Source organism: Cryptomeria japonica, chromosome 11 (assembly GCF_030272615.1).
Source record: "Cryptomeria japonica chromosome 11, Sugi_1.0, whole genome shotgun sequence".
Classification (NCBI taxonomy): Eukaryota; Viridiplantae; Streptophyta; class Pinopsida; order Cupressales; family Cupressaceae; genus Cryptomeria; species Cryptomeria japonica.
Window position 1 is genome coordinate 673,577,400 of NC_081415.1, and position 12,423 is coordinate 673,589,822.

At 36.5% G+C, this 12,423-nt stretch overlaps 1 protein-coding gene and 1 long non-coding RNA gene across 3 annotated transcripts; both read right to left on the reverse strand.

Annotated features, from left to right (window-relative positions):
- Positions 1 to 6,100: 6,100 nt before the first annotated feature.
- Positions 6,101 to 7,006, reverse strand: LOC131859984 (uncharacterized). Its single transcript, XR_009359555.1, has 3 exons — positions 6,684 to 7,006; positions 6,500 to 6,550; positions 6,101 to 6,303 (listed from the first exon to the last, which is right to left on the reverse strand). It is a non-coding gene; the product is annotated as an uncharacterized LOC131859984 (long non-coding RNA).
- A 49-nt stretch (positions 7,007 to 7,055) lies between these two features.
- LOC131070690 (glucan endo-1,3-beta-glucosidase-like) lies at positions 7,056 to 10,656 on the reverse strand. Of its 2 annotated transcripts, XM_059214310.1 has the most exons (3): positions 9,859 to 10,656; positions 8,623 to 9,707; positions 7,057 to 8,279 (listed from the first exon to the last, which is right to left on the reverse strand). In XM_059214310.1, exons 2-3 carry the CDS (start codon positions 9,196 to 9,198, stop codon positions 7,221 to 7,223), a joined length of 1,635 nt encoding a protein of 544 aa, XP_059070293.1. In that variant the 5' UTR covers positions 9,199 to 9,707; positions 9,859 to 10,656; the 3' UTR covers positions 7,057 to 7,220. The 2 variants fall into 2 exon arrangements, with proteins under 2 accessions (XP_057862270.2, XP_059070293.1); XM_058006287.2 differs by lacking the exon at positions 9,859 to 10,656 and having other exon boundaries at positions 7,056 to 8,279; positions 8,623 to 9,588.
- Between the last annotated feature and the right edge of the window lie 1,767 nt (positions 10,657 to 12,423).

Below are 12,423 nucleotides of genomic sequence, written 5' to 3' on the forward strand. Positions count from 1 at the left end.
TAGGAGAAGTTTTGTCTCAGAACTTCTGCCACCATAATAAATAAGTAAGGTGATAGAGGGTCGCCCTGCCTTAGGCCTTTCCTAGCCTTGAAAAATCCCCAAGGAGGCCATTGACCATCACCGAGTAGTGAACACTTTCCACAACCACCTTGATAACATTGAGGAATCTTTCCCAGAATCCCAACTTGGATAGGACAGCATATAGAAAATTCTAGTTAAGTTTATTATAAGCCTTAGAGATGTCAAGTTTAAAAGCCATACCCGGGTTGTGACTCTTCTCCATGGAATGAATGACTTCATGAGTAGTGATGACTGCATTGAGGATCTGCCTGCCCGGAACAAAACCCCTCTGCAAGGGGCCAATACATCTATCAAGAAGAGGTTTGATTCAGTTAACAACAACTTTAGAAAAGATCTTGTAAATCGTATTGCACAGGCTGATAGGACGGAAATCAATTATAAGCTTAGGATCAGACACTTTGGGAACCAACACAATGAAAGTATTATTGAATTTCTTCAGAAGGTTCCCCATTCGAATGAAGTCCCTAGTGGCTTTGATCAAATCATACTTCACAATCTCCCAAAACACCTAAAAGAAGGTCGGGGGGAAGCCATCGAGGCATGGGGCCTTATAGGCAACCATAGCAAAAATCGCCTCTTTAACTTCCTCTTCAGTAACTTGACACATTAGCAGCTCATTGTCAACATCATTCAGGACATGAGGAATAAGATTGAGTAGCTTATCACTTAATTTTGTAGGTTCTCTCGCCTTGTCATTAGTGTTAGCATTAGTGAAGAAAAGTGAAGCTCATTGCCCAATCTCATTAGTCCCCACCAATTCTTTATTCCTGTCATTGAATAAGAAATGGATAGTGTTTCTCCTCTTATGCTTCGAAGTTGACCTGTGAAAGAAGAAGGTGTTCCTATCCCCCTCAGTTAGCCACTGCATCCTGGATCTTTGCTTCTAGTAGATCTCTTCGAGGCACATGATGTCTTTCCATTTTTGTCTCCAACGTTCCTCCTCTTTGTGGATATCCATAGAGGTGTCCCCCTCAGCAATGACTCTCTGGAGTTGGTCCAGTTTAGTTTCAATCTCCTTCTTTCTCTTAAAGATATCTCCAAAAGAAGATTCATTCCAAGCTCTGACCTCCCATTTAATTATTTCCATCTTTTTAGAGATTCTAAACATAGAAAAACCTTGAACAAGGGAGTTCCACCATTTTTGGATGCACTGTTTAAACTTTGGGTGAGAGTGCCACATAATCTCATACCTAAAGGGTATGGGGCCCGAGATCGGCCTATCAACCCAAGAAAGGAGGATCGGGGAATGGTCAAAAATAGTGTGAGGGAGGTTCGAGAGAGAGGAATTGTTGTCGAGGTACCACTTAGCTGAGACCATAAATCTATCCAGTCTGAATAACATTAGAGCCTTTTCTGTTATTAGACTAGGTGAAGGGATTCCCTTGAAGATCTAGATCTAACAGGTCATTTTTCCTAATGAAGTCAGCAAAGTCAAGCATGCTATCACTGTAATCAATTAGAACACCCAACTTCTCTGAGGGATAAAGAGGGGTGTTGAAGTCACCAACGAACATGAACGTTGCCTCCTTATTATCAGCCATTAAGATAGAGATTTCTTCCCAGACCAGGGCCCAGTCATTTCTAGTATTGGGAGCATATATGTTGAAAAAGTACCAAGAGAAGTTATTCAAAGTGAACCTTATAGAAAGAAAGTTGTGAGAAAAGGCTACAGTGTTCCCATCCAACTTACTTTTATTCCAGAGAGTCGCAACACCACCTGAAGCGTCTTCTGCCTCACTATAATAAAACGCAGCACTAGGCCACAAACTGTCCACAAGAGACGAAAAGTTTTGATAGGTCATTTTCACTTCCTAAATTAAAATAATATAAACCTTATTGGTTATAATGCATTTCTTAAGAGCATACTACTTCTAAGGGTTGTTTAATCCCCTTAAGTTCCAAGAAAGGAACTTCATTTCTTGCCTTTTTGAGATGTCTCCAGAGTTAATTGTCACCTACTAGCAATTTCTCTGGCCATCACCTTAGTTCTGAGGGTCCTCTCAGAGGGTCTACCTGGTTTAGAGTCAGTACCAACGTCCACCTTCCTATTTCCTCTAGTCTTTCTTTTTGGTTCTTTCCATTCCTCTTTCTCTTTATTCACAAGCGAAGGTTTCAGTGATCTCCCTAGAGGATTCCACACAAGTAGCAGTAGAAGAAGAGTTTGGACCTAGGTTGTTCCCTTTGGGAGGCATGGGGGCACCCCCAACACACCACAGATCTCTCCCATCGTCCCTAATAGTATTGGGAGTTAGCATTTTAAGCACATTGGGGGTAACCTCCTTGTACCCCTTCTTCTCCCTGAAGCAATCCTCGACTTTCAATCCTTCTTGTTCTTCCTCCCTCTAGGAGATCTCTCCCTCTTCTAGGTCTGGATCCAAGCAGTTCCCCGAGGAGGGGGGGGCGCCTTGGGGTCAAGGGTCTTCATTATATTGAGAATACCCTCCAGGAAGGGGTAGCCATCCTCAATGGGTACTTGAGAATTGTTCCTTTCCATCGAGTCCTTAGCTGGGTCCTCAACCTTGTCAGTGACTCGGGGGCTGGGGGGGAACATTTTGTATCGAATCCTCATTGACAATTCTCGGGGAGGACAATTTCTCCTTTGCAGAGGGGCCAGACAGTTAGCTATCACATGGCCATGTTTTCCACATATTTGGCAATAAAGGGAGGCGTTCTCATAGACAATAGCTTGTGCCCATTTTCCCCATTTTGATTTGAGAGAGATGAAGTTAGGAAGGGGGTTGTTAACAACCACATTCACACAGAGGTGAGCATAAATGAGTCTTGACTTCTACATCGTCACATTGTCAACAGCAACGAACTGGCCAAATGAGTTGCCAATCCATCTGAAAATGGTATCATCCCAGAATTCCAAAGGGAGGTCAGGGAGTCTGATCCAAATTGGAGCAAGCCTGAGGAGATCAGCAATAGGGTCAAACCTTGGCTTCCACTTAGAGAGGGTCAAGCAGTGTTTGCCATAGGACCACAAACTAGAGAGGATATAAATAAAGTCTTCTTCAGCAATGAACCTGAATAAAAAGAGCCCACCCGGCATAGCAGAGACAAAGACACTACCTTTTAGTTTCCATCTCAAACCAACCCATCTTCTAACCATGTCTATCGTGGGCCTGAAGGCCAGAAGGCCAATAATATCCCCACTAAGCAGAGGTGTAGGGAGGAGGCGATATTATCTATAATATTGTCGAGGAGACAAATTTTAGGACCATCCTCGCCAACAGTGACCTTCGATAGTAGAGTCGACAACACCGTCTTGGGATTTCCCACAAGAGCGCCTTTCCAAGTTCTCGCTTGAGCCTCCCCAGACAAGGCCCCACACCGTCAGTCTTGGGATCCTTGTTATGTGAATCCAAGCTAGAGGACACATGTGGATTCTTCTCATGGGAGCAAACCTCGTGCAAAGCCGCATTATTGACCTCCACGACAAAATCCTCGACCAAAGGAACCCAACATGAGTGCCAGATCTGGACACAGGTGCATATGAGCAGGGGGTCAGGGTCCAGGGAGGACGGGCCCTCCCTTGTGGAAACAACAACCATAGGGCAAATTCAAAAAAGCAGAGAGCAGGAAAGTTGCAAAGAGCGGGTTACGCTTTGCTGCATATTAGTGTTATATTGTTATATTTTATTATTATATTCATCATACTTTTTATTATATAATTGCTTGGTTTATTGTTTACTTAATGGTAGATTAGATTATGTAAGAGAAAAGAAATCTCAAGCACTTAAATTGAATAATAATATTCACGAAGAAAATTTACACATAAATTCGAGCAAAAAAGTTGTACCATCATAGAACTGGACAAGATTGTATAATTTTCTAAGTTGCGAGGAATATTTTTGAGTTTACAATAATTAGTTAGCTAACAATATTGGGTGTGGATTTTTTGTACCCAGGACGTTTTAGGGTTATCAGAAAACTATCATTTTCTATGTAAGTCCACTAACTAATAATTCATTGGTAGGCTAAATAAGGTTCGATTGAATTCTTTTTAATATGTAAGGGATTTCATCACAATCGATTGTTTGACATCGTTCAACTTAGCTTTACAATCTATATGTAATGATTTTTTGTCCTACATACTACCTTGTGCTTAAATAAATGAACTTCATCTTATAAAAATATATATAAATCTCATTAATCATAACACAAAAGAAGTAGTAATAAATTAAATGAGCTTCATCTTATGGGACTAAATATAAAATTAGTAAAGTAGACTACTTAGGAATTTATACATTTACCATGAATCCACATAATCACTTAACATGATGTAACACTTGGAAAATCAACCCATGAAAGATAAAAGAGTGTGAGAGATTTCAAGAAAATAAGCCATAATTAAATACATTTTAACTATTCTCATACTACTTCAAGAAAGTTTCTTAGCCTTGGCAAGAAATGCACACTTGTATAATTTTACAAATAAATTGAAATTTGGGTATGTAACCTAATCTCTTTAATGTCATTCCTCAAACAAAGGATTGATCATACAAAATTGTAATAAAATTATTTTTACCTATTTGAATAGAGGGGAAATTATTTGCAGATGCCTCTCACTAACATTGGCACAAGCCCGCAAAGGAATACAAAGGCCATGTTATATTCTTTTTGGGGGAAAAAACCCTCTCCACTAAAGTTTTGACAAAATCTAAAGCTTTTCTTCTACCATAACCTATTGCTTGAAATATGGTAGTGATAGATTTGATTCTCTGATTTATGATGATATCTCTTTCACATTTACAATCTTATTTTCTTAGAATAGAGGAAAACACTAATAATAAAAACTTTACAAAATAAAATAAAATTAAGAACAAATGAATTAGAGTTTGAGCATCCAGAAGTTATAATGTTATACACAAATTGGATTGAGAGGAAGCAACAAACCCTATTGCCCCTTATTTTAAACACTTTATTCTCTTCTTGTTGAAGGCATCATCTCCCAACTTTCTAATATGACTAATAAATTCTATAATGATAAATAAAATGTTGATATAATCATTCTATGATATACCGCTTAATTAAGCTTGATTGTAGAAGCATGTGACATGTCATTTGTCAACTTCTGTGAGAGAAATAGTCTTACACGCTTTGCTTACTTTCATGAAAAAATGTACAATTTTGATCGCTAACACATAGACAACCTAGTTGTTGTGACATAGAACATTAAGGAAAAGGATATTGACATGCAATTTCCCCCGTTACATATTGAAAGGCATACAATTTAAGAAAATCTTGAACATCTTTTGTTATAATAGATGAGAATAATTGTTATATTTAACAATTTTTCATCCTCTTTTCATGATAAATAGATGTTATGTTATATTTTGCGGCTTTGCTATTATTAAAGTATTTATTTTCCTTCCCATGCTAATACATGGTTTAATCTATATGAAAAGTGTACAAAAAAAAAAACAAGTGTCGCAATATTATAATTTGCACAATTTTGTAATTAGCTTGGCTTTAGATTAAATGTTGTATAATTGTTATAGATATTCTATATGAATCAATTGCTCATATATTGTATATATAGTTTTAATACTAATAAAAAATCATGTTTTACATTGTAAAAGACTTACATAAAAGGTAGTAGTAGGTCCGACCTTTTATAAAATTGTATTAATACATGACCTAGCTTGAAATTACAAAAATGGCACAAAGAGTAAGAACAAAAAAAATGTCTCCAATCTCTATCACTGACCCAAAACTAATGAATAAAATTTTTAACAAGGAAAAAATCTTAAACATAAGATTATCAAATTATTCAACAATCAGCCAAAAGATTCTCCAGGAAGTTACATTCAAATTTTAAATGAAAGACAAAACTGTATGCTTTCAACATTAGTCATAACAGTGTTATTTTGGAGAGGTTCCAATTTTGTAGAATCTGAAAACAAACCACAATCAAATGAAAACTTTTAGAAATAATTTAAATTTAATTTTTTATTTTTTTTTATTTATTTATTACTGTAGAAGGTTTGAATTCGGCAACATTTAGATGTCCATAAACAGTGCGAAATCAAATCCATATGAGCTGCGCTTACTACAACTAAATCCCAAAATGCAGTCTTCTATTACGAATAAGATTGTCCCCACCCAGAAGCTAAATAGTCAGAGTGAGAGGGTAAACATAAATTAAGTGTCTCGGGAAAAAACTGAGATGGGTAGATGTGAGAAAAAATTTCTTTCAAAGCGATGCAATCCTTATTGCTGAAAAGAGCACAGCAGAGAGTATTTGTTTCAGTCCACATATCCAAAGGATTGAAGTCATATCATCACATTTTGCCTTCAAAACAATATTGAGAATGAACAACAACAAATCTAAAGATTTAGCAGTGGTGCAATATGAAATTGGGAACTATCATTCTTAGACTGTTTTTTTAAACCTAATGATCAATCTGTTTACCTGAACATTATCTCTCAAAACCTTTATGTGTCACTTCGTTGTACTGGTGGTCTGCAACGATGACCAAAAAACAAAACAAACAGACAGTCAACAAGCAATATGCATAAAAATTACTCTCAGTCATTAGAAACAGTAATCATGGGCTTTGGCGGAGCTGTGAGGGTTGTGATGGAGTCTTCCCTACCTGTGCATTCTTCTTTTTCTGTGCGTTGGTTGTTGTGGGGCTGTTTGTAGGGTTCCTGTGAGGCTGTTTGGGGGGCGATCAGGATACGGGTTTTTTGTGCAGGGTTCTTTTTGGCAGCTAGGGTTTTTTCCTCTGTTGTGTGGTGTTCCAGTGCCTTGGATTTTTGGATAATATGGAGGGGCAACGAGCTTCTTCAAGTTTGGTGGGGAGGTTCTTCGTCTGGTGTGCATACAAGGACAACAGTCTTTCTATGTGAGTGGTGCCCTAAATCTAAGAAAGCTAATGCCTGTTTGAAAAGGAATCACCAGATGTTTAATACCACATATAGGAGGAGTTTCAAAGAAATACTAGTTTTGTGGAGTAAATACAAGGGCTTATTCATAAATATTATTATTTAAACTGAAAAAGAAAAGTGGGTTGTCTAATCACTGACCACAATTTCTACCAGAAACAGCAGACATCAGCTGACAGGCAGACCACTTGCCCATTTTGATTTTGAAAAATGTGCAGACACGATTATTACAGAGCTAAACGAAACTAGTTAGCAAAGTGAAGAGGATAAACAGGCTGTTTATTAGGATGGAAGAGGCCAAAGTGTCTCTCTGTCTCATCCCCTGCCTTCATATTCTCATTGAAAAGAGCAAAGATGCAAGTCTCTATGTTCCTTCCTGGTTTCTTGGGTGTCCCTGCCTTGGACAATACATGTTTAACCAGATTATTGTTGTAAGTCTGGGCATTATCAATCGTAGCAACCAGAGCTTTTTCTGCAGTCCCCTGAGAGGGCCATCCAGTTTCAGTAACAACAATAGGTATGTTGTTAAAACCCAGAGCTTCCATGGCGGAATAAATAGTGTCGACCATGGAATCAAACAGGTTAGTGTAGGTCCTGTCTCCATCCCTCAATACAGGAGATGTGGGGTTGAACAGTGCATATGGTAAACTAATATTGGCGTTTTCCAGGAAGGCAAAGTAGGGATAGATATTGGCCATGTAAGGAGATCTGTGATGATCAAGGAATTGCAGAACAGATCTCATCTTATCCTTCACTCCATGATTGAAAGCCCCCTTGGATGGAAGATAGCTCATGGGTATTACTGCCCTTCCATGAGTGGTGGAGACCTTGATATTATGGTGCAAATTGGTGTTCTGAAGAGAAGTTTGCAGGTTGCTCATGGCAGGAAGAACATATTGTCCATATTCACTCTTTTCCAAGGCCTGGTTGCCCACAACAATGTATTTGATATTGGTGGCAGGATAGAAGGCTAGAACGTTGTCATCTACCCACTTGTTTGCTACTTCCTGGTTGGAGGAGATACTCTGCAATTCGAAGTTAGCCACACCTACAATTATGTCGATTCCAGAATTTGCAAAGGCCCTCAGTAGAAGAGGCTCTGCTTTGTAAATCCTCAAGGACCCAATGTTGTTGTTCTTCATTAAAGTTACCACTTCCTCCGCAGGTGGCAAATTATCTCCCATTAGGCCATTGTTCACTCCTATTTTCTCAGGCAACAAAATCTGAGAGGAAACAGGAAAGTCATCAACTTGGCTTGTTGGCGCAGCTGCTGTTATTGTTTCTCCAATCCTTCTTGTTCCTGTCTGAGTATAAAAACAGTAACAATATAATAAGAAATTTATAAAGATTTGAATCAGAACCAAATATTTGAGAATTTAAGTATGTAATTGGAGGGGAGAGAATTTTTTTGAAACTTATGGGAAATAATTTTTTTGGATTTTTCAGTTACAGAAGAGAAAAGGGGATTCCGAGCAAATAAAATATTGATCCATAACCTATCAATCAGTAGAAGGGTTAAATCCACTTTAACATCACCCTATTGACATAAGTATCATGATGTGTTGAACTTGTATAACAAAATAAATTAACCAATTCGACAGGTTCCCATGATTACTGAGACACACAGAGAAAAATTATAAGTCTCACCTCTGCTTGTTTCTCAGCATTGATAAGCTGTCGTGGAAAGCAAAGAGTGTAAGGTGACTGCTCATATGCAATTTCTCTTCCCAGATCCCTTAGATGATCATGCATTCTAATGTAATTGTCCTCATCTATCTCAACAAGACTCTTATTCACAAGTGTCTCCAAACTATGCAGACCACTCCGCCCTAATCGGTTCCAGATTGCAATGGCAGAATTTTTCTCCTTTCCAACGAAGAAACAAGCGGTCTCCAGGAATGTATGTTTCTCTTCCTTATCTAATGCATCATAGCTGACTTTTAGCCTCTCTGTAATGCAGTTGGGCAATATTCTGGAAATTTTGTGCAATTGAGACTCCCAATAATCCTTTCTAGAACTGCCATAAAGTTGTTCCCCAATTACCTTGAGAGACAATGGTAGCCCATTGCAAACATGTAAGAACTTTTCAACTAGATCCTCGAACCCTTCAGGAGGAGAAGGTTGTAGAAAAGCATTCCAACAAAAAAGCTGCTGGGCATGCAACAGATTCATTGTTCTCATCTTATAAATGTGGGAGATACCTGCCAATCTGAGGACTTCCATTTCCCTTGTTGTAACAATCACCGAACTACCCCATCCAAGATTATCCTTAGTGGGCAACAGAGCCTCCAGTTGATCAATGTGACCCACATCATCCAAAACAATGAGCACACGAACAGATCTCAGACGGCTTGCAAGGATTGCTTTGCCTTGTTCTATGTTATCAAATGATACACCTTTGATGCCTACGTCCTCCAGCAGTTTTATCTGTTTATTATGCAACACTTTTTTGGCTGCAGCATCTTTAATATCAAACAAAACTGAATCTCTCCATAGATGTGTACTCTCTGTTATATATTGCTTTTGCAAGAGTGGTCTTTCCAGAGCCACCCATACCACATATTCCCACAATTTGTACTTTCTCACGATTCTGTGAAGACTGAAGGGTGGACATTTCAAAATCAGTTACAGATTCTTCCAAACCAATTGGATAATTTGCAACCACTAATGGCACCTTGTTCATTAGTTTTAGTACTCTGTTCAGAATACTTTTCAGCAACTTCCTCTCGTCTCTTAACACGTTAACCATTATAAAAAATGAATATAAGAGACATCACTAAACTATGATGATTCTAACTTTTTAAAAAACTAGACAGATTAAAAAGAATGCAGGAAAGAGAAATTTAGATAAGACAAATGCAGAAGAGGGGTTACGCTACTTACTCGTTATTGTTAATGATTTCACCAGAATAAAATGAAACGGTATGTAGTGCTAACTTCCACTGATCAATCTTATCTTGGCTGTATCTACCCTTTTGTTCATGATCTGAAAAAGCATCGATAAAGATTCCTTTTCCCTTAGTCACCCATCTAAGATCCATAGGGGTAACATGGTAGAAAATAGGAATAATTTGTTTGTCAGTTTTATTAAGCATAAAGGAGAGCTCGGCCAAACACCAGGGGGACTGTGCATAATTCTTGGAAAAAATTGCTATATGAAGTGAAGCACTACGCATTGCTTCTTCTATTGTTGTTGGTAAGAAATCACCCAGTTCAATTTCTTCCACATCCAAGAAAACTCTCAGTCCTGTTTTATGGAAGGCATCGTACAGACTATTGGCCAGTGTGTGTTTCACATCCGGTCCACGATGATTAATGAATATATCACAAGGAAGCATTGAGGATGTACCAGAAGCAGGTGCAGATAGTGGAGCAATTTCCTCAAAAGCAGCAGAAAGCTCAGTATCCAGTTGTAGGCCAGAAATAGATGTGGATGCTATGAAATTGAATTGAATCACAAGACGGAAACACAATATACCAATTGAAGGAGGCTTTTAATGGGTTTCAAAGTAAAAAAGGCAGAAAAGTTCTGTGGATGAAAGTTCTGTTGATCACAGAGAGTCGGTTGAAGTTGTCAAAGATGACAGTGTACTATAAAGAAAGAAGTGAACAAATCCATACAATGAGCGGATAATGCGGATTTGATTTGTGTGAGAGACTTCTTGAAGGAACAGGAACATTGTAACATGGGAGAGACTTTTGGTTGAGGGATAAACCAGCACTTGCACGTGGATAGAAAGGTAGAAAGGTATATTAAATGAAAGGGAAACATTGCAAGAAAATGAAAATTATTTTTCTTTGTAGCAATTATTTACAATAAAAATAAAAGTCAATTGTCAAGTGAAATGTGAAAAGAACTAAACATAAATGAATACAACTTAATTTAAAAAAATAAGTGCAAGCATATCATCATCTACAATCTAAATATCTTAGTGATAATAATTTAAAATGTGAAGTTAAGTATAATATACAATACATAATTATCTTAGACATATCCATTGATTTCATCATTTTAAAACCAACAAATTAGGGTTGCTCTATGTGGGAAGGGCCTCAAATATATTCTTTAAGGGCTGTTATGGGAAGGGCCTCAAATATCTTCTTTAAGGGCTGTTATGGGAAGGACATCACATTAACTTGTTGAAATTGATGATTACTTGAAAATTATTAAATTTTATAATATTTATCTAACTCAAATGGATCTTAAATTGAAACATCAATATGAAGTTAACTCTACAGGCTTTCAATATTTGTGGATGTACACAAATTAGTTTGATTTTAGATATAATGAGGTGTATTTAATGTTTATCTCGAGACACTATTTTAAAAAACAAAATAATATTTTAAAAATAATATAAATCAAATACATATATTTAAATAATTTAATTTTTTTAATCCTATAATTTTTTTTATAGTTATTCAAACTCTCTTTCACAATTGTATTTTTTTCCAAAAAAATGTCATCAAATACATATATTTAAAAAATAATATAAATCATATACTTATATTAAAATATTTTTATTTTTTTTTAAATAAAATAATTCTATATACGAACTAAGCAATACCATACAATTTACTTTTTTAGAAAAAAATGTGAAATGTGTAATAATTAAAATCAAAATAATTTATAACAATAGATGAAGAAGAAAACAGATAAAAATATTAATTTACAGCAATTAACTTTTTATGTAAAATATAACTTATATGAAACTTAAATGGACCAAATACCTATTAGTAATCGCAAATGTGTGTTATCTCTAACTTTTATATCCAACACCAAAGGACCAATAATTGAACATAAAAATATATCAGTTATAAAAACAACATATTATTATATAAAATAAAACTTATATGAACACAAAGGGACCAATTGTTGAACACTTAAATCTTCGGACAATCCCTCACACTTCATGGAGAAAAACAAGGTATTTAGTGTGTTCACCTTTTATATTTGTGATAAGTCAAATTATTAATATGAAATACTCCAACACATATACATTGCTACCCCAATAGTTGTACACATAAGAATAATATTTTTTCACTATGATAATAGTACTAGTTTGAGTGAGTATCTTATTTTATAAATGACACACTTATAGTGGATAGCTAGGGGATTGGAGCCACTAGTGGACATAGGACCAATAATTGTCATCTTTTTGTCAACCTCACCCCTCGTTAGTAGACATAGTAGGAGCCAAAAAAAATGGTAATGGAAGGTCCATTAATAAATATCACATATACCAATAGTGGATAATTTTTTATCTTTTTTTACCATAATTAGCCCATTACTGGGACATTTGTGCACCACTATTGGGTCATTTGTGTTTAACTACTAGAGCATTTGTCCACTACTACTGGCTATTTTGAGTTATCTACTATTGGCACAAAGGTGATTATGTATTGGACCACACATTGAAATTTGTATTTTTTGACCTTTGTGCACATAAC

Bases quoted from the DNA above. Each gene is read 5' to 3' on its own strand.
- LOC131070690 (XM_058006287.2), bottom strand. From the start codon at position 9,198: ATGGAAGTCCTCAGATTGGCAGGTATCTCCCACATTTATAAGATGAGA. The intron at 8,280-8,622 runs GTGAGACTTATA...TTTTATACTCAG, and splicing joins ATGCTGAGAAACAAGCAGAG to ACAGGAACAAGAAGGATTGG.